Source organism: Dendrobates tinctorius, unplaced genomic scaffold (assembly GCF_039654945.1).
Source record: "Dendrobates tinctorius isolate UK_male_01 unplaced genomic scaffold, ASM3965494v1 ptg000059l, whole genome shotgun sequence".
NCBI classification, from domain to species: domain Eukaryota; kingdom Metazoa; phylum Chordata; class Amphibia; order Anura; family Dendrobatidae; genus Dendrobates; species Dendrobates tinctorius.
Window position 1 is genome coordinate 3,578,544 of NW_027361727.1, and position 27,802 is coordinate 3,606,345.

Consider the following 27,802-nt stretch of genomic DNA (forward strand, 5'->3'; position numbering starts at 1 on the left):
CTGATCACAAGACTGTTCTGCATCTCAGTGGGAACCACACAATCTAAGATATTCAATCTTTGAGAAGTTAACTCTTTAAAGGGGTCTTCATGTCTTGTACATTTAGGGCATACACACAGAATATTCAATAAATGTGAAGTAAATGAGGGTCCCATAACCCTTTAAGTGACCAGTTCTTGCACCATGTTAACATTGAGAATGAGAAATTCTAGACTCAATGAAAGATAAGGGAATCCTCAAACTTTTGTGCTGTTGGCAAACCAATGTCCTAATAACCAGTTGTAAACAAGAAATCTGATGAGCCATGTGTACGCTCAAGGGTGTGAAATTTGGCAAGGACCAAAGAGTTGGTTAAACTCAACAGGTGTAACTTATAAATCATCATTCCACTTCATCCTCATCCATCTTAAATGGGGTGGGTGCGGGATTCATGAAGAAGGGGCATGCCCAACCCACGTTCCTACAGATTTAACTAAAATTTCTCAGAGTCTGTACCACAAGATTGGCGCATAGCAAATGTGGTGTCAACATTAAAAAAAAGGGAACAAATTCTGAACCTGGAAATTATAGGTCGATAAGTTTAAACATTGCCTGTTGGTAAAATCCTGGAAGGTTTTCCTAAAGATGCTTTCCTGGAGTATGTCAATAAGGATAACCTCATGATCCAACCACAACATGGTTTTTTGAGGGATTGTGCGTTTCGCACCTAGCTTCGTCAAGAGTGTGAAGCCTGAGTCACCCCTTTGACGAAGCTAGGTGCGAAACGTGCATCGGGTGCGGTTCTTTCATGGACTGGTGAGATTTCTCTATGCCGCTGTGCTTGTGTGCATTCCATATCTATGGGGTTTACACCTTTGTATTTGCATGAACATTTTTTTCATGATATTCTCTATGCACTCGTAATCCATTTGTAATATTAGGACTATATGCTGCATACTACACTATTATATTTATTATATCTAACTGTACCTTGTTTATTGACTTATTCTAAAACTTTGTCTCATGCTGTCTATTTCATGTCTGCTCATCAGCTGTCTTATGTCTTACATATGTTATTTTTTTAAATCTATTTCTTAATAAAATTTAATTTGTATATTTTTGTGCTTTGAACTTATTCTCTATAGGTTTTATTTCTGCCTTATGCTCATTACACCTTATGCAAGTATATCATAGGTCTAGGGATAGAAAACAGAGGGTGGCTAATAATGGCAAACACTTGGACTGGGTCACAGTTATCAGAGGGGTAACACAAGGGTCAGCATTGGGCCCACTTTTAAACATATTTATTAAATGACCATGTAGGGGCCATACACAGAAAAATCAATAACTGCAAATTATACTAAAGTCTGCAAAGTAATTAACACAGAAGAGAATGATTAAATATTACAGAGGGATTTATAAAAGCTGAAGACGGCTAAAAATGGCAATTAAAGTTTAATGTCGATAATTGTAAGGTCATGCACTTGGGCAGAGGAAACAAAATGTACAATTATGTACTAAATTGTAAAACAATGGGCAACATGATCAATGAAACAGACGGGTGTATGAGTGGTCGGCAAACTCCACTTTAGTGGCCAGTGTCAGGCAGCTGTAGCCAAGACTAATAAAATAATGGGATACATTAACAGAGGCATAGATGCTCATGACGAGAACATAGTTGCGCCTCTATACAAGTCACACGTGTGACCTTACAATATTGTGAACAATTTTGGCTCCAGTGTATAAGGAGGACATAGCTGGACTAGAGCGGGTGCAGAGAAGAGCAACCAAGGTTATTAAGGGAATGGGTGGACTGCAACATCAAGACCGGTTATTAAACTGGGGCTATTCAATTTGGAAAAACAACGGTTTAAAGGCGATCTTATTACAATCTACAAATATATGATAAGACAGTACAGAGATCTTTCGAATGATCTTTATACACGTAGGCCTGTGATGGGGACAAGGGGCCATCCTCTAGGTACAGAAGAAAGAAGGTTTAATCATAATCACAAATGCAGATTCTTTACTGTAAGAGCAGTGAGACTATGGAACTCTGCCACATAATATTGTAATGGTTGATTTTCTACTAAAATTCAAGAAAAGTCTGGATTACTTTCTTGAAAAATATAACATTACAGGTTATGGGTACTAGATTCTGCGATGGGGCGTTGATCCAGAGAACTCATCGGACTGCTGAAAGTGGGGTCAGGAAAGGATATTTCCCTCCATATGGAGCGATTAGTATCTGCTGAAGTCTCCCTTCAACCTTAGAAACAGGTTTGTGAATGCAAAAAGGGTAGTAAGCTGCTGCCAGACACCTTCACCCTGTCAGCACCCTCTGCATCGGGCACGGCACCCAATCTTCCATGAGGACAATGGGTACAGCTCTTGCGCCCCGGGACCCCTCTTGCACCTTCTACACATAGCACTGGATATATCAGGATCTGAAGGTGTTACACCCTAGATTTAAATAACCCATTTAAGGCCAGCAGACTACAAGTGCTCAGAAGGAAAGCCTTGCAGCGAGTACTAATGGCCCCATCGCTCATCTGTGGAGGGAACATTCCCAGCCGAGCGGAACTCTATCTACAGCTGAAGGTTCACACAGTCCCAGCAATGTTCCCGTATACTATGGAAATTTCCATACAAACCTGCTCCGCCGGCGTCCAGATACTTGTCCTTTGCATAAATAACAGAATCCAGCATAGACTCAAACAGCAGGAAGTAACCCTGAGGAAAGAGCAGAAAACAAAAGGGTAAGATGGCATCAAGATGCACGGAAAGAGCCAAGACGGGGGCGCAAGAAATATGCAGCAACCTCTCACTGTCCAATAGGAAAAAACTACGCTGTCTGCAATACATAGGAAAGAGGATAACTTTCTGATATCTGGGGGTCCATCCAGTTGGCCGGAAAAACATCAAAGGGGTATTCCAGTCTTTCTTAGGGTGTGTGCACACACTGCGGATTTTTCCGCGCGGATTTGTCAAAAACCGCAGGTAAATCCACAGGTCAAAAGACCTGCGGTTTATCTGCAGTTTTTCTGCGGATAAGCCGGCGGTTTGACACATGCCATGGAGCAGGTGCCAAACCGCAGCGGAATCCGCACAAAGAATTGACATGCAGCGGTTTTCATTTTTCATTGATTTTAATGCGGATCCGCAGAACCAAAACCGCTGCGGATCCGCAGCATGTGCACACACCCTTAATATTGTCGCATAGGTCTTTTTGCAATTTACTGCTTATTTATATTTTCAGCCGTTGTTCATGAGATGTTTACATATTTCTTTTGTTTACAGATCGTTGCCTTGGAGACCGACCCCGACCACCAAAACTAGACAGCAGAACAGGCACAGTGCTTATAAGCTCTTTTCTATTGAGCCTGTAAGCACTGTTTTGAAGATGCGGGGTTATTGGAGACCCCCTCTTCTCCCCGTTACCACCAAATCCTGGCCAGCTTTGGTGCAGTGCTTATAGGGTAGAGGGCAGCGATGGTCGATCTCCTAGTCAATGAGCTGTAAATAGTAAGTTATCTCAAGAACGGCTGAAATTTTTAATAAGCAGTAAGTAAATGGCAGAAACGCTTCTATTTACAAGCACTTTCCATCTACGGAGATGGGAATAACCCTTTAAGTTGTGTCCTAATTTGTGGTAAGAAAATCTTGTTACAACATCTTTTAATATATTCCACCAAAACACCCTATAATAGATGTCCTTAAAAGGGTTGGAAAAACATGGCTGTCATCAATCAGAAACAGCGCCACAGCTACGTTCAGGTTGTGTCGGGAATTACAGGTCAATAATTGAAATGGAGCAGAGTAGGAATACCCGACACAATCCACACTTTTCCAGAAAAAGAACTAAGAAGCACTTGAGAACCTTAATTTCCTGATTTTATTTTCGGTCTCTTTAACCTTCTCGGTGGCTGTTGCCGGAGATCATCCTCATTACCACGCCCAGCAGGGGGCACTGTATTAGATTTACGCAGAGTAAAGCCCCCGTCACACATAGCGATCTCACCAGTGAGATCGCTGTGTGTGACACTGACCAGCGACCGGCCGCCCTGCCGGCTATCGCTGATCATCCTGGAATGGCCAGGACATTTTTTTGATCGCTGGTCTCCCGCTGGCCAGCACGCATCGCTGCGTGTGACAGGCGGTACACCAGATATCAGCGCGCTGGTAACTAAGGTACACAGTGGGTAACTAAGCGACATGCGTCGCTTGTTACCCGCGTTTCGCTGGTGCTGATCACTGCTGAGATCTGCCTGTTTGGCAGCTCACCAGCGATCATGTAGCGACACACCAGCGATCCTGACAAGGTCATATCGTTGTTGGGATTGCTGGTGCCTCGCTATGTGTGACGGGGCCCTAATAGCTGCTCCCCACACAAAACCTCTCGCTCAAGTTTTATCACTTTCCATCATGTTTACTGCAAAACAGACTTCACATGTCGCCCATCCTGCAGACCGGCTACATTTATAGGGACCTGAAACATTTCAGTATCCAATTTCAAGATAAACAGTCGGTGTGAACTGTGCACCATTCATTCTACGGCATCAAGGCCACAGCATAAGGCGCTGTCTCACTGCAGAAATATCAACAGCTCCAGGCAATCTGTTCATGGCACAAGAAAAAAAAATCCTATTTCCACGAGGATAATTTCATATTGCCCATTAAAACTTTGCAATAAAATTCAGCAATAGAATAATTTCATATTTCACCTTTCTATGCAGCAAAGATGAAGCTGTCTCAGCACCTAGAGTAGGGGACGGGCAATGAGAAAGATACTGTGTATAACAGCTGCAGCATATGTAAAAGCCAGGGAGGCAAGAAAGAGCATCTTGTATTACACTGCAGAGCTGCACTCACTATTCTGCTGGTGCAGTCACTGTGTACATTCATTACATTACTGATCCTGAGTTACATCCTGTATTATACTCCAGAGCTGCACTCACTATTCTGCTGGTGCAGTCACTGTGTACATACATTACATAACTGATCCCGAGTTACATCCTGTATTATACTCCAGAGCTGCACTCACTATTCTGCTGGTGCAGTCACTGTGTACATACATTACTGATCCTGAGTTACATCCTGTATTATACTCCAGAGTTGCACTCACTATTCTGCTGGTGCAGTCACTGTGTACATACATTACATTACTGATCCTGAGTTACCTCCTGTATTATACCCCAGAGCTGCACTCACTATTCTGCTGGCGGAGTTACTGTGTACATACATTACATTACTGATCCTGAGTTACATCCTGTATTATACCCCAGAGCCGCACTCACTATTCTGCTGCTGCAGTCACTGTGTACATACATTACATTACTGATCCTGAGTTACATCCTGTATTATACCCCAGAGCTGCACTCACTATTCTGCTGCTGCAGTCATTGCGTACATACATTACTGATCCTGAGGTACATCCTGTATTATATCCAGAGCTGCACTCACTATTCTGTTGGTGCAGTCACTGTGTACATACATTACTGATCCTGAGTTACATCCTGTATTATACTCCAGAGCTGCACTCACTATTCTGCTTCTGCAGTCACTGTGTACATGCATTGCATTACTGATCCTGTACTGATCCTGAGTTACATCCTGTATTATATCCAGAGCTGCACTCACTATTCTGCTGGTGGAGTCACTGTGTACATTCATTACATTACTGATCCTGAGTTACACCCTGTATTATACTCCAGAGCTGCACTCACTATTCTGCTGGTGCAGTCACTGTGTACATACATTACATTACTGATCCTGAGTTACATCCTGTATTTTACTCCAGAGCTGCACTCACTATTCTGCTGGTGGAGTCACTGTGTACATACATTACATTACTGATCCTGAGTTACATCCTGTATTATACTCCAGAGCTGCACTCACTGTGTACATACATTACAGATCCTGAGATACATCCTGTATTATACTCCAGAGCTGCACTCACTATTCTGCTGGTGCAGTCACTGTGTACATACATTACATTACTGATCCTGAGTTACATCCTGTATTATACCCCAGAGCTGCACTCACTCTTCTGCTGGTGCAGTCACTGTGTACATACATTACATTACTGATCCTGTACTGATCCTGAGTTACAGCCTGTATTATACTCCAGAGCTGCACTCACTATTCTGCTGGTGCAGTCACTGTGTACATACATTACATTACTGATCCTGTACTGATCCTGAGTTACAGCCTGTGTTATCTTTTACAGCTGCACTCACTATTTTGCAACTTCAGAGCTGAAATCTCTGGGTATACTACGCTTGCGTAGTGCCTCCAGAGTAGTTGCTCGGGTGATTTATGTTCTAGAAAGATACGTTCTGTATAGTATTTCGATGGAGAATAAACTGTTTCTGATCCTCAACAGCAGATGTTTGCATTCTGTAACGATGGAGACGCATAGCTCTGCACGGGAGCTGGACACAAAATTGTATGAGATATTTATTTAAAACTATTTGTGAAGATTGCGTGCCATTATACATACAGGTCCAGCCGTCTTTTTGATGCTCTGTTGACACTGGAGCCTTTAGGATACTCCTCCACAGCAGGGGCTCTCATGGCATGCTGGGAGTTGTAGTTTTACAGATGAGAGTAGGAGCCTGCAGCTCTCCACAATGAGGGCGGCCTGCGCTGTCCATGGTCCTGCCTGATTATTCACATGCAGGGCCATTTACAATGTAATTTCCCGGTCGGCTGCTCCACCTGTAGGGGAGCCATCTGGAGGAGAATTATACCCGACAACCTTTCCCCGCAATGCTCATGGACAACATTCTGTATTTTTTTTCTTTAGCCCCCAGTCACCACCTTCAAAATTAATTACTGCAAAAGAGCCCGGCGTCACCCCGTGTGCAGGAGTCAGCCGAGCGACAATGTAGCACATTAGCGTCACATGAAACCATTTCAAGAAATGTAACAACTTAATCGGCAACGAAAATATCCAGAGAGGATTCTAAAGTGAAGCGGGGCTCACGGCGGTGGATACACGGGTGACATCGGGGCTGAAGACTGCACCGCAATAACGCAAGGAAGAAAATAGGGCCATCCGACGCTGTGAGAGGGAGTGGTTCTGACGATATTACGACCCTATATTCACGTCATGACATTTGCATGTGTGGCAAGTATCACGCGGGTGTCCTGTGCACCAGCACACATCTCTGCAGGAGCGTGGGGTCGTAATTAGAGATGAGAGAATTTGTTCAGATTTCGTCCCCGAATCTGATTTTGACATATTCGAGCCATATTCTCATAAAGCCACCGGTACCAGTCACTTCTGACCCTGAAATAAACTGCGCCAGACAGAGCTGGATAACCCCTTTAATTACTAACCCCTTAAAAGATTAATTTTACATTGCACAGACCAGCAACTTTGTAACGTACTTCGTTTAATTTTATCATTTCCACAAACCCTGCTTGATTGAATGTATTCTTGTTAACATAGCAAAAACTGCAGACAGATTCCATTTAAGCTTCCAGATGTAATCTAGGAGCAGCATGATGTAGGGGTGGAGACCCTGATTCTAGCGATGTATCACTTAGGTTACTGAGTACAGCAGTTGTGATAGAATTCCTGTTTTTTCTGCTGCAGATCTAGCAGAGCTGTGAATGCTGCGCTCTGTATATCCCCACCCATACCACTGACTGGTCACTTTCTGTGTGCACTGCGCATAGACAGAAAGCTGCCAATCAGTGTTGGGGGCGTGGTTTGACCAGGCAGCACGGGACACTTAGTCCTCTATTGATAATCTCCTGATGATAAAACACTGATTGTATTGATGCAGCAAAACATAGCTTATTAAATGATACATCGGGGTCTCTGCCCTTACATTACTTCTAACAGCTGAGGGTTGGTAACAAATGTACCCAGTCTAGATGTAAAGAACTTTTTCATTCACTGTAAAAGGTCTATTTATACTGGATTCCATGAAGAATGAAAGTGGATGACATTATAAGGGAAAAAAAAAAACCTGTTTAAGGCTATGTGCCAACGTAGCGATTTTTAAGCGTTTTTGCCGTGATTTTCGGCGCGAAAACTTTTAAAAATCGTGTACACAACGCCCCCCATGCATTCCTATGGCATTCCGCACATGCTGCGCTTTTTTCCGCGGCGGAAACGCATCGCGGAAAAAAATCGCAGCATGCTCATTCTTTTGTGCGGAATCGCAAAGAACTGCCGCGATTCCGCACCCATAGGAATGCATGAGAATCGCTTACTTCCCGCATGTGGCTATGCCCACCATGCGGGAAGTTAAGCGTCTCATGTGCGGTTGGTACCCACGGTGTGGAGGAGAGGAGACTGTCCTCCAGGCCCTGGGTACCATACCCCTGTAAAAAAAAAGAATAAAAAATAAAAAAATCGGGGTATATTTACCTTCCGAAGTCCCGCGCTGCATTCCCGGGCCTAAGCGTTCCCAGTAATGCCTTGCGGCAAGGCCCTGTGAGGACGTGGTCTCACGAGATCGCTATAGCAACGCGAGACTATGTCATCACAGGTCTCGCAAGGCATCACCGGGAACGCTGAGGCCCGGGATGGCAGCGCGGGACGCCGGAAGGTAAATATACCCCGATTTTTTAATTTTTTTTAGCATTTTAACATTATATCTTTTACTATTGATGCCGCATAGGCAGCCTCAATAGTAAAAAGCTGGTCACACTTGTCAAACACTATGTTTGACGAGTGTGACCAACCTGTCAATCACTTTCCAAGCGATGCTTCAAATCGCTTGGAAAGTGCTTGAATATCGCACGCAAAAATCCCGGCAAAATCGCGATCATAATCGCGGTAAAATCGCGCGATTTCTGGGAAGGAGTCCGGTTTTTAGTGTCCGGAATAAAACGCTACGTGGGCACATAGCCTAAATGAACGATTCTAGTAACGGAATACTTCTATACGTATGCTGTATGAAGGGATAATAAAAAGGAAAATAAGTCTGAAATGTTTGACCAGAGGCTACGCAAGGAGAGAGCTTGAAAATACAGAAGAACCGAAAACACCAAGGTTACTTACCGGTAGCCGTTTTTTCCGGAGCCCATGACGGCACACATGAGAGAGGGGATCCACCCAGTCAGGACAGGAACCCTACTAAAGATAAAAGGGCGGTACCTCTCCTTCGCTTCAGTTCGTTTACAGAGCATGAGAGGCCCCCCGGTTTAGTACACATGGTAAAACTATCACCACATTATATCTAACTAAAAAAAACACCCAAACTATAGTGCACACCAAAGGAGTGAAAAGGGGGGGGGGGGAATATACAGGTGCCATCATGGGCTCCGGAAAAACCGGCTACCGGTGAGTAACCTTGGTGTTTTAACGTCTCCCGTGACGGCACACATGAGAGACTTTTGTAGAATAAGACACCTTAGGGAGGGACCACCGCTTGCAGCACCCTTCTACCAAAGGTTAGGTTAGTAGAGGAAGACAGATCAATTCAGTAGTGCTTAAAAAAGGTCGAAGGTGAGGACCAAGTAGCGGCTTTACAAACTTGTTCAATTGATACCTCAGCCTTCTCTGCCTAGGAGGTAGCCACGGCTCTGGTGGAGTGAGCCTTGATGCCTTCTGGAACCAGAGCGCCACTTGCGGAGTAGGATAACATAATGGCCTCCCTGATCCATCTGGCAATGGTACTCTTAGCTACCCCGTGCCCTTTTCTACTACCCTGAAAGGCTACAAAAAGGGACTGATCTTTCCTCCACTGACTAGTTACTGACATATATTGTACTATGGCTAGTCTTACATCTAATGTATGGAACTTTTGCTCCCCAGGGTTTCTAGGATTGTTACAGAACGATGGCAAGGAGATCTCCTGAGTCCTATGAAACTTTTAGACTACCTTGGGGAGATAGGCCGGGTCTGGTCTTAGAACCACTCGGTCATCCAAGATCTGTGTATATGGAGGACATATAGACAGAGCTTGAAGGTCGCTGACTCTTCGGGCTGATGTTAAGGCTACCAGTAAGACAGTTTTAAGTGTAAGTAGCTTTGGTGACAGTTCTAGTAGTGGTTCAAAGGGGTCTTTGGTTAAGGCCTCTAAAGGTACTGTCACACTTAGCGATGTACCAGCGATCCCGACCAGCGATATGACGCGGTCAGGATCGCTGGTACATCGCTAAGTGGTCGCTAGTGAGCTGCCACACAGGCAGATCTCACTAGCAACATCGCTGGGGACGGGGGTCGCTACTTACCTGTCACACCAGGCGATCCTGCGTCCTCCCGCCCGGCTCCACGCGTCGCTCGTCGTCACAGCAGGAAGCACCGCAGGAAGCTGACGACGAGAAACAGTCCAGGACGTTCTCGCGCGAGCAGCGATAACCAGGGGGGGAGCCGGTCGTAGGTAAGTATCAGACACAGCGATATCGCAAGCAATATCGCTATAACGTCACAAGTTATAGCTATATTGCTAGCGATATCGCTTAGTGTGACATGCCCTTTAGACTAGGCTGAGGTCCCAGGGTGGTATCTTTGGGATAATGACCGGCCTTGACCTGCCACAGGACTTTATGAATCGGGACACCCACCTATTGGCTGCTAAGTTGCAGTTATATAGAGCTCCCAAAGCTGAGACTTGAACTTTGAATGTGTTAGTGGCTAACCCCAGTTGTAGCCCCGACTGTAAGAACTCTAGGATAGGTCCCACTGGCACTACATCCACCAAGGGTTCCCCCAGGAAGTCTAGGAACTTTTTCCACGTTCTACCGTAGATTTGGGATGTTATAGGTTTCCTACTTTTCAACAGGGTAGAGACTAACCCTGGAGAGAATCCCTGGCGACTCAGTAGAGCCCTCTCAAATTCCAGGCTGCTAGATGGAAGCCCTTCACCTGAGAGTGGACCACTGGTCCCTGGGAAAGCAGGTCTGGAATCTCCGGTAGTATCCATGGATCTGTCACTGACATGAGTCTCAGAAGGGAGAACCAAGGCCTCCTCGGCCAAAACGGAACTATAAGAATTATTCTCGCTCGATCCTCCCCGATTTTCCTGACCACTACTGGGATCATTGTTATCGGGGGAAATGCATAGGCCAGGATGAACTTCCAGGGTATTTGTAGGGCATCTACTGCGAAGGGGTTTTCCCTTGGGTTTAGTGAGCAGAACTTCCTGACCTTCCGGTTGTGTGCGGTAGCGAACAGGTCTATTTCTGGTTTGCCCCAGGCCTGAACTATTTGTTGGAAGACTTGGGGGTTTAGGGACCATTCCCCTTGTCTCAGATGCCTGCGACTCAGGAAGTCTGCCTGTATATTTTCTGCCCCCTTTATGTGCAGTGCTGTGATGGATAACAGATGTTGTTCTGCTAGCTGGAAGAGTAGATCTGATATTTGCATGAGGCCCCGAGATCTCGTTCCCCCCTGGTGATTGATGTAGGCTACTACTGCTTGATTGTCCGTCATGACCCGGGTGTGGCGGCCCTGAAGTAAGGGAAGGAAATGTCTCACGGCTTTCTCCACTTCCCATAGTTTTTACATTTGAACCGTGATCCTTTTCTAGCGAGGACCAGGTCCCCTGTATTGTGTGGGATCTCAGGTGTGCTCCCCATCCTGTGGCACTCGCGTCTGTTGTAATGATGTCCTCGACTGGTTTTTGCCACAGGACACCGGCTGTTAGATTCTTTTCTACCGTCCACCAGAGCAGGGAATCTCTTACAGCCACTGAGAGACATAGTTTGCCTTCTAAATGCCCTTTTAATTGTTTCTGTGCTGACAGAACTTCCCACTGTAGTTGCCTTAAGTGGTACTGCGCCCATGCTACTGCGGGTATGCATGATGTCAGTAAGCCTAAAAGGGACATTGCGTTCCTCAGTGTCATATTTGGTCTTTGTATTGCGAGCTAGGCCTCTTATCTTGGTCACTTTGCTCTCTGGTAGGAGGCAGCGTTGTTGCTCGGAGTCCAATATCAACCCTAGGAAGGATTGCTCTTTTACTGGGGTTATCCTTGACTTGGGGATGTTTACTATCCATCCTAGTCCTACTAGAATTGCTATCACTTCCTTCACTTGATGTGTGCAGTGAGACTCCGACCTCACTATTATCAGAAAGTCGTCTAGCTATGGGACGATCACTATGTCCCTGGAACGCAGAAAAGACATTACTTCGGCCATCACTTTGGTGAATACTCTGGGGGCTGTAGACAGGCCAAATGGAAGGGCTGCGTTCTGGTAGTGGTTCACCTGCCCCTGGACATGGAGCGCTACTCAAATATTTTTGATACTCCCGATGAATATATGATAGTAGGCATCTTTTAAGTCTATCACTGCCATGAGGCAATGCTGGAACAGGATCTTTGTGGCCGTATTGATGGACTCCATTTTGAAGGAGCAATTGTCTACCCACTGATTGAGTCTCCTCAGGTTGACAATGGTTCTCCAAGAGCCGTTTTTGTATTAAGAAGAGGGGGGAGTAGAACCCCCTTCCTTCTTCTTGCACTGGGACTTCCTGTAGGACTTGTTTTTTCACTAGTCCCAAGACTTCCGTCTCCAGGGCCAGCTGTTGCTCTTGGGCTTTCCTTCTGGGTGTCATTATGAAGGTGCGCCTGGGCGGACGGATGAATTTTATTTTTAAGCCGTCCTTGATTATATTTAGGACCCATGTACTGGGGGAGATATTTGCCCAGGCAGAAAGGAAGAGAGAAAGCCTTCCCCCTACCTCCGACCCAATGTTATTGGGGAGATTTTTTGGAGGAAGTGGATGGCCTTTTAAACATATAGCCTGATCCTCTACTTTCTTTAAAGTCCCAGCTTTTTCTATCTCCCGGGGGACGACCCCTGTTAAATCTCCTCCTCCGAAAGGGCTGCTTTTTAGGTTCTCCCGGAAATCGGGGAAAGCCTTTCTTCCTATCCCCGCATGTTCCAAAATCTCTTCTAGTTTTTTCCCGAAGAGGAATTGGCCATCACATGGAGTGGAACATAACCTATGCTTCGATGGTAAATCTCCGGGACACCCTTTAAGCCACAGGGCTCGTCTTGCCGCGTTTGACAGGCTTGCTGCTCTAGCTGTCAACCTTGCAGAGTCTGCAGAGGAATCCGCTAGGAAAGCCGCTGCTCCGTGCACCAGTGTCAAATTAGACAAAATTTCGTCCCTAGGAACTCTATCCTTGATCTGGTCCTCTATTTGTTGTAGCCAGACCATGAGGGCACGAGCGGTACAGGTATCGCTATCGCTGGTTTCAATCCACCTGCTGAAGCTTCCCAGATATGCTTTAGGAAACCGTCTGCTTTTTTGTCAAGCGGGTCTTTCAACACGCCAGAGTCCTCTAATGGTAGGGATACCTTTTTGAGGATCTGGCTACGGCCCCATCAATTTTTGGGACTTTTTCCCAGGCTTCTGAATCCTTCTGCTCAAAAGGGTACCTCCTCTTTGATGTGGAAGGTAAGCCCCCTGACCACTCCGTTTTTTTCCATTCCCTGTCAATTAGCGCTTTTATTTTATCATGTACAGGGAAGGTACGTTTTCGTTTTTCCTCCAGTCCTCCAAACATTACATCCTCTAATGATTTGGGAGTTTTTTCCTCTTTAAGGCCCATTGTAGCCCTAATCGCTCTGACCAGTTTTTCCACATCCTCTGTTGGGAAACATGGACGGCCGCCTATATCGCTGTCCGAGGAGGATTCTGAGGACTGAGTAGAGGAAGAGGAGGTGGAGGGGGACAAGGATCTATCCCGCCCCTTCTGCCTTGGCGAGGCCTCTGAATCGGAGCTTCTTCTACGATTTCTTTTATCTTTCTTTTTAAGGGCTGCCCTTAGGGAACATTTCACCTCCTGTTGAATTAACTGTTTAAGGCTAGTCACCAAATCAGGGGTCTCCTCTTGTGTAGATTTATTTATACAGTCAGCGCAGAGGTCTTTCTGCCACTGATCTGCCAGCGGGTGTTTACATAGGGCGCAGTCTCTATTTTTGGTTTTGCTGCTTGCCTTCCTCGACCCCTAGTGATCAAACAGAGAAAATGGAACCCCGTTACCATAAGGATGACATTCATGTAGATCAGTGGTCCCCAACCTTTTTTGCACCAGGGACCGGTTTCAAGCAAGACCATTCTTCCATGGCCCGGCAGGGCGGGGATGGAGGTGTAGCAGGGGCGGGGCTTTGGTCATAAGGGGGCGGGGCTATGGACACGGTTGTAGTGTAGCAGTGCATACTTATAATTAACTAACATTTATAATGTGACTCAACTCACCATAGGTTTTGAATGAGTGCGCCATCACCCCCTTCTCCCCATCATTGCCTTCACCCCATCACTCCCTTCTCCCCATCATTGCCTTCACCCCATCACTCCCTTCTCCCCATCATTGCCTTCACCCCATCACTGCTGTCTCTCCATCATTGCCTTCACCCCATCACTCCCTTCTCCCCATCATTGCCTTCACCCCATCACTCCCTTCTCACCTTCATTGCCTTCACCCCATCACTGCTGTCTCTCCATCATTGCCTTCACCCCATCACTCCCTTCTCTCCATCACTGCCTTCACCCCATCACTCCCTTCTCCCCATCATTGCCTTCACCCCATCACTCCCTTCTCCCCATCATTGCCTTCACCCCATCACTCCCTTCTCCCCATCATTGCCTTCACCCCATCACTGCTGTCACTCCATCATTGCCTTCACCCCATCACTGCTGTCTCTCCATCATTGCCTTCACCCCATCACTGCTGTCTCTCCATCATTGCCTTCACCCCATCACTGCTGTCTCTCCATCATTGCCTTCACCCCATCACTGCTGTCTCTCCATCATTGCCTTCACCCCATCACTGCTGTCTCTCCATCATTGTCTTCACCCCATCACTGCCGTCTCTCCATAATTGCCTTCACCCCATCACTGCCGTCTCTCCATCATTGCCTTCACCCCATCACTGCTGTCTCTCCATCATTGTCTTCACCCCATCACTGCCGTCTCTCCATCATTGCCTTCACCCCATCACTCCCTTCTCCCCATCATTGCCTTCACCCCATCACTCCCTTCTCCCCATCATTGCCTTCACCCCATCACTGCTGTCTCTCCATCATTGCCTTCACCCCATCACTGCAGTCTCACCATCATTGCCTTCACCCCATCACTCCCTTCACCCCATCACTCCCTTCTCCCCATCATTGCCTTCACCCCATCACTGCTGTCTCTCCATCATTGCCTTCACCCCATCACTGCTGTCTCCCCATCATTGCCTTCACCCCATCATTCCCTTCTCCCCATCATTGCCTTCACCCCATCACTCCCTTCTCCCCATCATTGCCTTCACCCCATCACTGCTGTCTCTCCATCATTGCCTTCACCCCATCACTGCTGTCTCCCCATCATTGCCTTCACCCCATCACTGCTGTCTCCCCATCATTACCTTCACCCCATCACTCCCTTCTCCCCATCATTGCCTTCACCCCATCACTCCCGTCTCCCCATCATTGCCTTCACCCCATCACTGCTGTCTCTCCATCATTGCCTTCACCCCATCACTCCCTTCTCCCCATCATTGCCTTCACCCCATCACTGCTCTCTCCATCATTGCCTTCACCCCATCACTCCCTTCTCCCCATCATTGCCTTCACCCCATCACTCCCTTCTCCCCATCATTGCCTTCACCCCATCACTCCCTTCTCCCCATCATTGCCTTCACCCCATCACTGCTGTCACTCCATCACTCCCTTCTCCCCATCATTGCCTTCACCCCATCACTGCTGTCTCTCCATCATTGCCTTCACCCATCACCCCCATCATGGCCTTCTCCCATCACCCCAGGCATCATGGCCTTCTCTCCCCATCACGGTCTTCTCCTCATGTCCCCATCTCCTCCAGGGCCAGGCTCCACCTACACAAACACAGACAAACACACACACACACACACACACACACACGTACACACAGACAGACATACATACACACACATTATACATACACAGACACCACCTCTCTCCTCTCACCTGTCCGCAGCATCGCCCGCGCTTCCTCGCTCTGACACAGCAGCGGCCGCGCTCCTCTCTGTGTCAGTCAGAGACAGGAAGCGCGGGCGGCGGGCAGGAAGCTGGACGGGTCCTTGCAGCTCCGCTCCTGCTATTCCCTCTTGCAGGCAGCGGAGCTGCTTGGATCGCTCCCTGGCCGCCACTACACATGAGGGCAGTCTAAGAACTGCTGCGCGCCGCCCCAGCACCCGCTACGCCACTGACCGCCCCTGGCTCCCCTTGTGTCCGCGGACCGGCAAGGGCACTGCAGCGGCCCGGTGCTGGGCCGCGGACCGGCGGTTGGGGACCCCTGATGTAGATCACTCACCACCGCTGTCAATCAGGGGTACCGATCTCAGAGGCTCCTCAGATGCACTCGTGACATTTCTCCTGGACGTCTCAGAGTCATGCCGATTGCGTTTATGACTGCCGCTCCCACCACTCGAGCAACTGCTCCTGGTATGTTGGCGCCACGGCCTGGCATCTGGAGAGAGGTCTTGCCACTGACACTGCTGTCGCTGCTCGTCTTGCCCCACTTCCATCATGAAGCCTTGGGCATGAGTGCGTCTTCTGTGGTCATCCCCTTTTTGTAAGGGGGATCCACTGCACTCTCCACCTCCTCCGGTTACCCCACAGCAGACCCCCCCCCCCCCCGCCATGCCGCCGGGATATTTCGCCGGCCGGAGTTATTTGCTATGGGCGCCGCCATCTTGGGTTGCTGGCGCCGCCATCTTGGGTTGCCGGCGCCGCCTCCCGACGTCACGCAGGCACGCTCCCAGCGTGCCCTGCGTGTGACGTCAGGGGAGCGCGACCCGGAAGTGGCCGTTCCCTGACGCTGGCTGCTCCTGGATGCGGCAGAGGGGGAGAGGGCGGCACGGCAGAGCCCCAGGACGTGCTGCTTCTGCGCCCGCTCGGATGTTGAGCCCCCGGGGGACCCGCGGACGGAGCTTCCCTCCCCCGACGCACGGCGCCCAGGACCCTGCCTGTTCTTCCACGCCGGCACGAGAGAGGGGCAGGTACGTGTTCCTTCAATACACGGGTCCCTGTCAGGACAGGAAACCCAACTGAAGCGAGGGAGAGGTACCGCCCTTTTATCTTCAGTAGGGTTCCTGTCCTGACTGGGCGGATCCCCTCTCTCATGTGTGCCGTCATGGGAGACGGGAAAACACAAAGTATATCAGCAAGTTGTTGGTTTGCATTAACCATAGTTATCACACGAGACCACAAGACGGGAACCGAGGAAAACAGAGCGCAATCTAATTAAATAAGGAACTTTCTTAATTTCCTGACCTAATATTTTTTTCTGCCCTGAATTGAAGAACTGATTAATCTAAGGAAAAGTTCACAGTAGGTGTTTTTTTTTAGGCAAATTTTCAGTATCAGCAAAGTCTATGAGATTTCAGAAATCTCATGCACACGGCTTGGTTTTTATTGCCATCAGGATTTTGTCCTTTGTATGGTTTTTAGCACAACAGAGCATGTCACTTCTTTCATGCTTTTTTCAGCGTTTTTCAAACATTCAAATGAATGTGTGTGGAGCCACGGGGAGGGGGGGGGGGGAGGGTCGGCGGGCGCCCCGGTCTGCTAGTCGAAACCGCATAGACCAGGGATCGTCCCGCAGAACGCCTGCTCTCCTTTTAACGTGGGTATAACACTATTCAGACAACACAGGGGGAGGCTAAAACAGTGTGGCAATGCTTTATTGAACCACAAAACAGGAAGATATATGTAGAACAATCCCAGCAAAATACCTCAAGATGGTGCACATTAGTCTCACCCTTCAGCTGACCCGCCGGGATAATGGCAGCTGTGGCAAACACACAGAGGAGGTAACGACAAGCATAGGAAGATGACAGTCCATTCAGGTACAAGGCCACTTGACAGGAGGGTCACAACCTAGCTTCTCCAAACATCTCCATGGAGTCAGGTGACCGGCAGGGTCTCAATTCTGGCTCTCTTGAAACGTATCCATGGTTCAGCGATGGTCAATGGAGCAGATCTGTATTTTTCCAACAAGGGCTGAGGTCCCCTAGGTTGGCATCCTATAAGATAATAAATCTGGGTCCCTTGTGATGGAGCCATGATATCTTGGCTGCAGTCATGTAGAGTCCCTGGATGTTTGGATGTCTTGGCTGAATCTCTGGGTGTCTCAGTCTTTCCATATGGAGACATGTAACCTCTTTTTATAATTAACAAGTGTCCTTCAATCCAGCATCACAGATAAGGGGACGAATGGTGAAAACCAACATGCATTATTTAATTATGTAATCTATCTGCATATATTTTCCTACTCTGTTTGGAATGCCAACAAACTGGCTGGCCTGGACAATGCATAATTAGCATATCCGTAAACATCACTAGTCATCGAAGATAAGAGCACAATATGTTACATCAAATGTCAACTTACATGTCAAAATTACAGGCTTACACAAGCAAAAGTCTGTTTTCTTGACCAACCAGAAAGAGACACAAATTCAAAAGTCAGCATATAGATACCAGTATATTCTTTCTGGCTTCCTAAAAATAGTCATCTGGCTAATTAAGATACAATGCTGTGTCAACACACTTACTAACCAGAAACTGCTACAATGTATCCCTACTAACCCAAAATGGCTACAAATGTATCCCTACTACCCAGAAACGGCTACAATGTATCCTTACTAACACAAAATAACTACAATGTATCCCTACTAACCAGAAACTGCTACAATGTCTTACTAATCCGAAATGGCTGCAATCTATCCCTACTAACCAGAAACTGCTACAATGTCTTACTAATCCGAAATGGCTGCAATCTATCCCTACTAACCAGAAACTGCTACAAATGTATCCATACTACCCAGAAACGGCTACAATGTATCCTCACTAACCCAAACCGGCTACAATGTATCCCTACTACACAGAAACTATTACATTGTATCTATCTCCTAGATAGTCACAAAGGACTCTGCTGTTTAATATGGAGCTGTATAGTTACAGCGCTGACATTAGAGAAGGACAACAATTAGCCATTGCCCGCCCCCCCACTCCAGATGCGGACTGACAAGATGTCGGGATGATACATAGCTGTCCCCTAACTCTCCTGCACCCCTCTCTATACTATTCCTGTACATGCTGATTTACCAGGTTAACTTATTTTTTTTAACTATTAATCAGGTTCATTTATTAATTAATTTAACACTTAGGTGATCACGTTGTTTTTTGACGTGGTCAAAACCCTTAGTCCAAATAAAAACTTCATTACAAGAAAAAAAAGAACATTTCATCACTAATTTTTGGATGTTTTTTTTTTTTTGGCAGGGGGAGGGGTCAGGAAAAAGTTAAAACTGCACGCTCCACGATAACAGCTGCCAGCACATAAACAGAGGATCTAATTTCAGCTTTAATCCCCCAAAAATAAAAAACCAGAACATGAAATGTGCAATCTGCAGCGGAGAAGCAGCAGTGATTCACCAAAATAGCCGCAATTAACAATATGGACAGGACAAAACAAAGACTGTTACAAAAGTACAGATTTCTCCTTCTTAAAGTGACCCTACAACCATATTATGTTACTGAATCATTCTCTACTGGGTTTGTGGAGTCTTTCCTGTTACTGAAGTGCAGATCTCCCTTGTGTGGCAGCCTGTATTCTGCAGGGGAGGCAAACTTCCCCAAATGTCCTCTGAAGACGCCTCATAAGTCCCGTACTAGGTCGAATTTTTGCAGGTGAGGAGGTCGTTACAATGCTGGAAGCCCCTGTCTTAAAGTTTAATCATTGCATGGCAAAAGGTTCTTTGGATTTTAGATAAACTTTTTTTTGTAAAAAAAACCTTCACCTTTAAAAAAAAAAAAAAAAAAAATTTCTCTGCTTGCTGTCAGTGAATATGTAACAGCTATAAAATCATTCCGCGTTTTTCATCCATTGTTACAGTCTAGGACAGGTGAGAAGTTTGTGCTGCGGCTGTGATTGGCACAAGTATCTGCAAACATCAGAAGTTCTAGAACTACAACTCCCAGCATTGCCAGATCACCACAGGAAGTCTGGGCAGGTTTGGAGTTTTAGTTAACGAGCAATAGAAATGCTGAAGGACTGATACACTGTGACAAACCCTCAGCAGGATTAAGTCAGAATGGATTATCAACCGCTGACAGCAATTGGAGACCTTGAAATTGAAAACAAAGATTAGAAAGTTTCTTAACTCTCCTTAAGATTTCTTTACATAGGACTGCAAATGTCCTTTACTGTCAGTTGCAAGATCTTGAGACGAAAGTATTTAGCTTAGACGTCTTTTCTTCCAAGCATCTTATAAATGCAGATTCCGCTAAGTAATGCAGCAGAGCCGAGTCGTATATGTGATGTGGATGATAACGGGCAGACAGGGAGCTGGATGAGGACAGAGACTCTCACTACAGAGCCGGACGACTTTACTGCAATGATGAAAGGTGCAGGAAAATGCAAATCTTTCAACATCAGTGCAGACCTTGACACAACAAGATATCAGATATTCCCATGATAAGAAGATTAATGGCCTCAGAAAAAAAAAAAAAAAAAAGACTCACTGCAGAATAGAGGAGGAGTTGGAAGAAGTCGCACGAATAATGAACAAAAAGAATAGATAGGTCAGGAAGGAAGTATTTAAAGGGGTAAAAATGGCCACAAAACTAAATGGTTTGGTAGGGGCATCATGCTTGAAGCCCACTGCTACAGCTACAATGTAATCTAGAAGACAGACTGTCAAACCGGTGCTCATCTCAGGAGGAAGAAATTATGGAGACTGGGAAGTATCTTCCAAAAAGAAATTAGGGGGTGAAAGTGCCGAGGACCCCATCAACATCTGCTGCCCCTATTAGATCGCATTAGGACCCTAAATATAATATAGAGGGGCTTCTGATATCAGTGGCCTCTTATTACAGTCCAGCAGTGATAGGAGCAGCCGATATCAGTGACCTATTATTACAGTAGAGCAGCGATAGGAGCGGCCGATATCCGTGACCTCTTATTATAGTACAGTAGCAATATAAGAGTTCCAGCTGATATCAGTGACCTTTTATTACAGTACAGCAGTGATCTAAGGAGTGGTCGATATCAGTGATTTCTTATTACAGTCCAGCAGTGATAGCAGCCGATATCAGTGACTTCTTATTACAGTCCAGCAGTGATATAAAAGAGGTAGCCGATATTAGGACCTCTTATTACAATACAGAAGTGATAGAAGGGAAGCAGACAATATTAGTGACATCTTATTACAGTCCAGCAGTTATAGGAGCGGCCGATATAAGTGACCTTTTATTACAATACAGCAGTGATATAAAAGGTCCAGCTGATAGTGATTCCTTATTACAGTTCAGCAGTGATATAAGAGGAGCGGTCGATATCAGAGACCCCTTATTACAGTCCGGCAGTGATATAAGAGGAGCGGCCGATATCAGTGATCCCTTATTACAGTCCAGCAGTGATATAACTGGAGCGGCTGATATCAGTGACCTCTTATTACAGTAGAGCAGTAATATAAGAGACGCAGCTGATATCAGTGGCCACTTATTACAGTAGAGCAATAATATAAGAGGAGCGGCCGATATCAGTGACATCTTATTACAGTACAGCAGTTACTGTGGGGGGAAAAAAGTATTTAGTCAGCCACCAATTGTGCAAGTTCTCCCGCTTAAAAAGATGAGAGAGGCCTGTAATTGACATCATAGGTAGACCACAACTATGAGAGTCAAAATGAGAAAACAAATCCAGAAAATCACCTTGTCTGATTTGGCAAGATTTATTTTGCAAATTATGGTGGAAAAGAAGTATTTGGTCACCTAAAAACATGCAAGATTTCTGGCTCTCACAGACCTGGAACTTCTTCTTTAAGAGGCTCCTCTGTCCTCCACTCATTACCTGTAGTAATGGCACCTGTTTGAACTTGTTATCAGTATAAAAGAAACCTGTCCACAACCTCAAACAGTCACACTCCAAACTCCACTATGGTGAAGACCACAGAGCTGTTGAAAGACACCAGAAACAAAATTGCAGCCCTGCACCAGGCTGGGAAGACTGAATCTGCAATAGGCAAGCAGCTTGGTGCAGGGTGGATAAAAATCAATGGGTTTTTTTTTAAAAAATCAAAAAAAAAAATCGGATTTTTTTGATTTAAATCTGATTTTTTTTATTTAAATCGGATTTTTTTCAATAAACTGCTTTTTGAGGAAAATATTTTACCATCCAAAGGTTCTTCCATCATGAGATAAAGCTGAGTTGTTTAACTCAGTAGAATAAAGGCTGTATATGTGTAACATTCACAATGCCATGCTCTTCCAGAGGTTTCTGTAGGATTAGTGGGCAGTTTCTCTCCTATATTATCACAGACGCTCGCTTTACTTACGCAGTTCTCAAAACTGAATTTGACTCCGCAGAGGTCCCAGCCTCTTCTTCACGGCAAAAATGTTACAATATGAACAGAGTTGAGAAAAAGACCTTAATCCTATTGTTCTACAAACCTATGAATACAGAATCAACCCCTTCAGTGCCAAGTCCAAGAAGTTGGACAATATGTTTCTGATTGTTTGGAGTGGAATAGATCTGCACAACACAAGAAGAATGTGAATCTAAGTGTGAGGAGGAGGAAGGGCAAGCAGACAAGAAAATGAAAGTGAAACTTTGAGCACAATACTGCAGCATAGCCACAGACAGACAAGTCTGGATCTGTTTGTGTGTACGATCTGCGGTTTATTACATTCCTTCCTTATAATGGCAGCAGGCCGTAAAAGAGACCCAGTTTGGGAATATTTTAATGAAGCTCCTTCGCCTATCGGTAAGGCAGGCATGCGTGCAAAATGCAAACGATGCAACAAAGAGATGCAAGGCCTGGTGGCGCGAATGAGGCAACATCATGAGAAGTGCGGTGATGAAGATGACCAAAGAAACACTTCTGAACAGGCAGGATCTTCAGGTTGGTAAACATTTTTATTGAATCCTATTTCTAAAGACTGAACTGTCATGTGTGAGAAAAATTATATTTCTTATTATTACTGCATGTTACTGTCATTTGGTACAGTTATGAAGAAAAACAAATATTCCTTTTGGGGCAGGGGCAGTGATGTGTTGTGTACAATAAGCAGAAATTGTATAAACAATAAAATAACAGCATTGACTTTTTTTTGTTTAGGGGAATTCATGGATTCTGGAAACTATCCACCTCCAAGATGACCATCATCCTGTTCTACAGTTTCATAGTTATCCATCCAGGATAGTGCTTCATTAGCAGCAGCAGCATCATCATCAGACACCCACAGCCACATATCACCATCACCCAAAAGGAAGAAAAAACCTTTACCTCCTGGAACCACCATAGATAGGCTTGTGATAAGAACTAGCAGATTAGAAAAAGAGTTGATTGATGAAAAAATTGCCCAGTTTATTTATGCAACGAACTCTTCTTTCCGTCTGACTGAGAACCCACATTTCATTAATATGGTTCAGTCACTGAGACCAGGATACAGTCCACCCAGCAGAGCTGATGTTGCAGGGAAACTGCTGGATCAAGTGTATGACAGAGAAATGGAGCAATGTGCAACAGCTCTGGAGGGTAAAATTGTTAACCTAAGTATTGATGGGTGGAGTAATGTCCACAATGATCCTATTGTATGTGCTTGTATAACAACAGAAGAAGGTAAAGTCTTCCTTGCACAAACAACTGATACTTCAGGAAATGCACACACAGCAGAATACTTACAAGAAGTGGCAGTAAAAGCTATAACGACATGTGAACAAAAATTCAAATGTCTAGTACGCAGTTTGGTCACTGACAATGCTGCAAACGTATCCAAGATGAGAAGAGATTTAGAAGAGCAGGGAGGGAATACAAAGCTGCTAATAACATATGGTTGCAGTGCTCATATGCTGCACCTCTTAGCCAAAGACTTAAGTGTTCCAGAAATAAAGGCTAATGTTGTTGAAATTGCTAAATACTTCCGTAATAATCATTTTGCTGCAGCAGCTCTGAAAAGGATGGGTGGAACCAAGCTAACGCTCCCACAAGATGTTAGATGGAACTCTGTGGTGGACTGTTTTGAGCAGTATATCAAAAACTGGCCTATTCTGATGACACTTTGTGAAGAAAATCGAGATAAAATAGATGGCACTGTCACGGCCAAAATCCTCAACATTGGGCTTAAGAGAAATGTTGAACATATGCTGAGCTTCCTGAAACCCATCTCTCAAGCTTTAAACAAAATACAGAAAAATAGCTGTTTTATTGCGGATGCTGTTGAAATTTGGAAGGAACTGAGTGAACACTTAAAAACAGAACTACACATGGACAGAATTAAATTACAAGCAGTAAACAAACGAATGGGACAAGCACTGACTCCAGCTCATTTTTTGGCAAATATTGTCAATATCCAATATCAGAGTCAAAACCTAAGTGCTGAGGAAGAGGAGTTAGCTATGACATGGGTATCCAGCAATCATCCATTTTTAATGCCAACTATAATAAACTTCAGAGCTAAGGGGGAACCATTCAAGAAATATATGTTTGCTGAAGATATTTTAAGGAAGGTCACACCAGTAAACTGGTGGAAGTCACTTAAGCGCTTGGATTTAGACTGTTCAAGTAATGATTTCACTTTTAACAGCAGTAGCTTCTTCTGCAGGCGTTGAAAGAATATTCTCTTCATTTGGACTCATTCATTCTAAGTTGAGAAATCGGTTGGGACCCAATAAAGCAGGAAAGCTTGTTTTTCTTTTCCAGATTATGAATAGGAACAAAGAAGAAGATGATGAAGATGACGACAAGTGAGCTACAGAGGACAGCAGGGACAGTAGTATTTAAGTTTTTCATGTGTCGGCTGGGCTGACAGTCTAAGTTTCTTAAAATATATATATATTTTGTTTAGCCAAATTAGTTAACAAACATGGATGTTTGTTTAAGCAAATAACATGCTGTAATGTTGTTATTGTTTCAGTTGAATAAATCTATTTAAATTGTTATTAAGGTCAGGATTATTTTTCTCCTTCCTAAGTACAACAGAACAGTGGTGTCCAAATATGAATGATTAACCCATTAAACTGGGGAGAAAAAAGTAATATAAAAAGTGATTCTAAAAATCTTCATCTACTTGCATGTTAAAGTAGCAAGAACTAGTTTAGGTAGAAACTTTGATTTAAATCACTGATTTAAATCAAGCCTTACTGACTAGTGATTTAAATCGTGATTTAAATCAGTTAGATTTAAATCAAATCCACCCTGGCTTGGTGTGATGAAATCAACTGTGGGAGCAACAATATCAAAATGGAAGACATACAAGACCAGTGATAATCTCCCTCGATCTGGGGCTCCACACAAGATCTCACTCCGTGGGGTCAAAATGATCACAAGAAAAGTGAGCAAAAATCCCAGAACCACACAGGGGGACCTAGTGAATGACCTGCATAGAGCTAGGACCACCGTAACAAAGGCTACCATCAGTAACACACTACGCCTCCAGAGATTCAGATCCTGCAGTGCCAGACATGTGCACCTGCTTAAGTACATGTCCGGGGCCGTCTGAAGTTTGCTAGAGATTATTTGGATTATCCAGAAGAGTATTGCGAGAATGTCATATGGTGTGATGAAACCAAAGTAGAACTGTTTGGAGGAAACAAAACGCGTCGTTTTTGGAGGAGACAGAATACTGAATTGCATCCAAAGAACACCATACCTACTGTGAAGCATGGGGGTGGCAACATCATGCTTTGGGGCTGTTTCTCTGCAAAGGGAACAGGACTGATCAATGTACATGAAAGAATGAATGTGGCCATGTATTGTGAGATTTGGAATGCACTGAAGATGAAATGTGGATAGGTCTTTCAGCATGATACTGATCCCAAGCACACTGCCAGGGGAACGAAGGAGTGGCTTTGTAAGAAGCATATGAAGGTCCTGGAGTGGCCTAGCCAGTCTCCATATCTCAACCCCATAGAAAACCTTTGGAGAGATTTGAAAGTCCGTGTTGCCCAGCGACAGGCCCAAAACATCACAGCTCTAGAGGAGATCTGCATGGAGGAATGGGCAAACATACCATCAACAGTGTGTGCCAACCTTGTGAAGACTTACAGAAAACGTTTGACCTCTGTCATTGCCAACAAAGCATATATAACAAACTATTGAGATGAACTTTTGTTAATGACCAAATACTTATTTTCCACCATAATTTGCAAAAAATAAACCTTGCCAAATAAGACAAGGTGATTTTCGAGATTTGTTTCTCATTTTGACTCTCATAGTTGTGGTCTACCTATGATGTCAATTACAGGCCTCAAAGTGGGAGAACTTGCACAATTGGTGGCTGACAATGCTTTTTTTCCTCACGGTATATAAGAGGAGTGGCAGATATCAGTGACCTCCTAGTAAAAGTACAGCAGTAATATAAGAGGAGCAGCTGATATCAGTGACCTCTTATTAAAGCATAGCAGTAATATAAGAAGAGCGGCTGATATCAGCGACCTCTTATTACAGTACAGCAGTAATATAAGAGGAGCGGCCGATATTAGCGACCTCTTATTACAGTACAGCAATAATATAAGAGGAGCGGCTGGTATCAGTGACCTCTTATTACAGTACAGCAGTTATATAAGAGTAGCAGCCGTTATTAGTAACCTGTATTCATCTGTCTTCCTAGCCACACCCCATAGAGTTAGCTGATAACAGATAACAAAGAACTGCATTTAACTCTAAAACAAATCGATAAATTTCATATTTACCGTCCATTAATAATTTGAAGAGCAACAAAATCTAAATGTTTCTTATTGACATTGTTCCTTTATATAAAACCCAAGTAAGAAAACGTAATTTATTTCTCAGCATGAATAATGCCGCCATCCCCAGCGGCATGCGACTTACCATCCATTCAGATATAATTATATCCACTTTCTCCACCGGTAAATCAATCTCTTCTATTCTTCCTTTAATCAGCGAGATTCTATCTTCCAACTTATTCAGGCTGAAAGTGAGAGAGGAACATTGTAAAGTGCGACACGTCCAGACACAACGTACAATCACACGCCAGCATTTTGTACCGACGCATTTCATCCCTGCACTACTACATCCAACAATCTCCGGGGTCTGCTGAGACTACTGGATTTCCGGAGTGACGGATTACATGAGATTCACCAGAAACATTAAATCACCTTACAACCCCAAAACATAAAAATTAAATCATCATTTGTTTGGAAATATGGGAGACAAGCAATGGGGTCTGCATGACAGCCCCCCGATCATTTGTCACCTAGCTTTTTATAAAGTGCCGAAACGCTCTGTATATTAGGGGTCTGCACATCAGCAGTGAAACTCGCCTCTCCTTGATCCAGCGCAGAGTGCTCCGTTCTCCCTCTTTGTGCCCTTGAACATAATCACCAAGGCCATTTAGTCCAGCTCAGGTGGCGAGATGCTGCCTGAGATTTCAAGTAGTTGGCATCCATGCCACTATTTCGGACCTTTACCATCCACTCTGCATCGGCTGTGTTTCCTAACACACCCAGCCCTGCTACATCACTGGGCTCGTCTACATAGTCACTGAGCATCTCCTGAGATACTCAGCTATTTTACATTGTCAATCTGTGCTTCGTCACATAACCAGCTCTACTACATTGTCACTGTGTGTCTCCTGACATACCCGGCTATGCTGTATCACCATACTCTGCTGCATTGTGACTGTGCACCTCTTGACAAACCCAGCTCTACTACATCACCACCATGATACTTCGGATCTACTCAACCATGTAAAAAAACACATTACAGAAAAAGAAAGAACCTTACCAACACCAGGACAAATTATCAATGCACTTGCAAGTATAAGGACCCTTGACGTGGGCAGCGACCTTGCGTATTTTGGCCAAAATATTGACCAATAACTCATTTTTCATCTTTTCATTGCACAGTATTCT

At 45.0% G+C, this 27,802-nt stretch overlaps 1 protein-coding gene across 2 annotated transcripts in view; it reads right to left on the bottom strand.

Moving 5' to 3' along the window:
- PRMT3 (protein arginine methyltransferase 3) overlaps positions 1 to 27,802 on the bottom strand; it is a 127,309-nt gene that overhangs the window by 68,688 nt on the left and 30,819 nt on the right. For both annotated transcript variants that reach the window (XM_073578311.1, XM_073578310.1), the window contains exons 10-11: positions 26,760 to 26,859; positions 2,634 to 2,712 (exon numbers count right to left, since the gene is read on the bottom strand). In XM_073578311.1, coding sequence (XP_073434412.1) covers positions 2,634 to 2,712; positions 26,760 to 26,859 — 179 coding nt within the window. The remainder of the gene's footprint in view (positions 1 to 2,633; positions 2,713 to 26,759; positions 26,860 to 27,802) is intronic.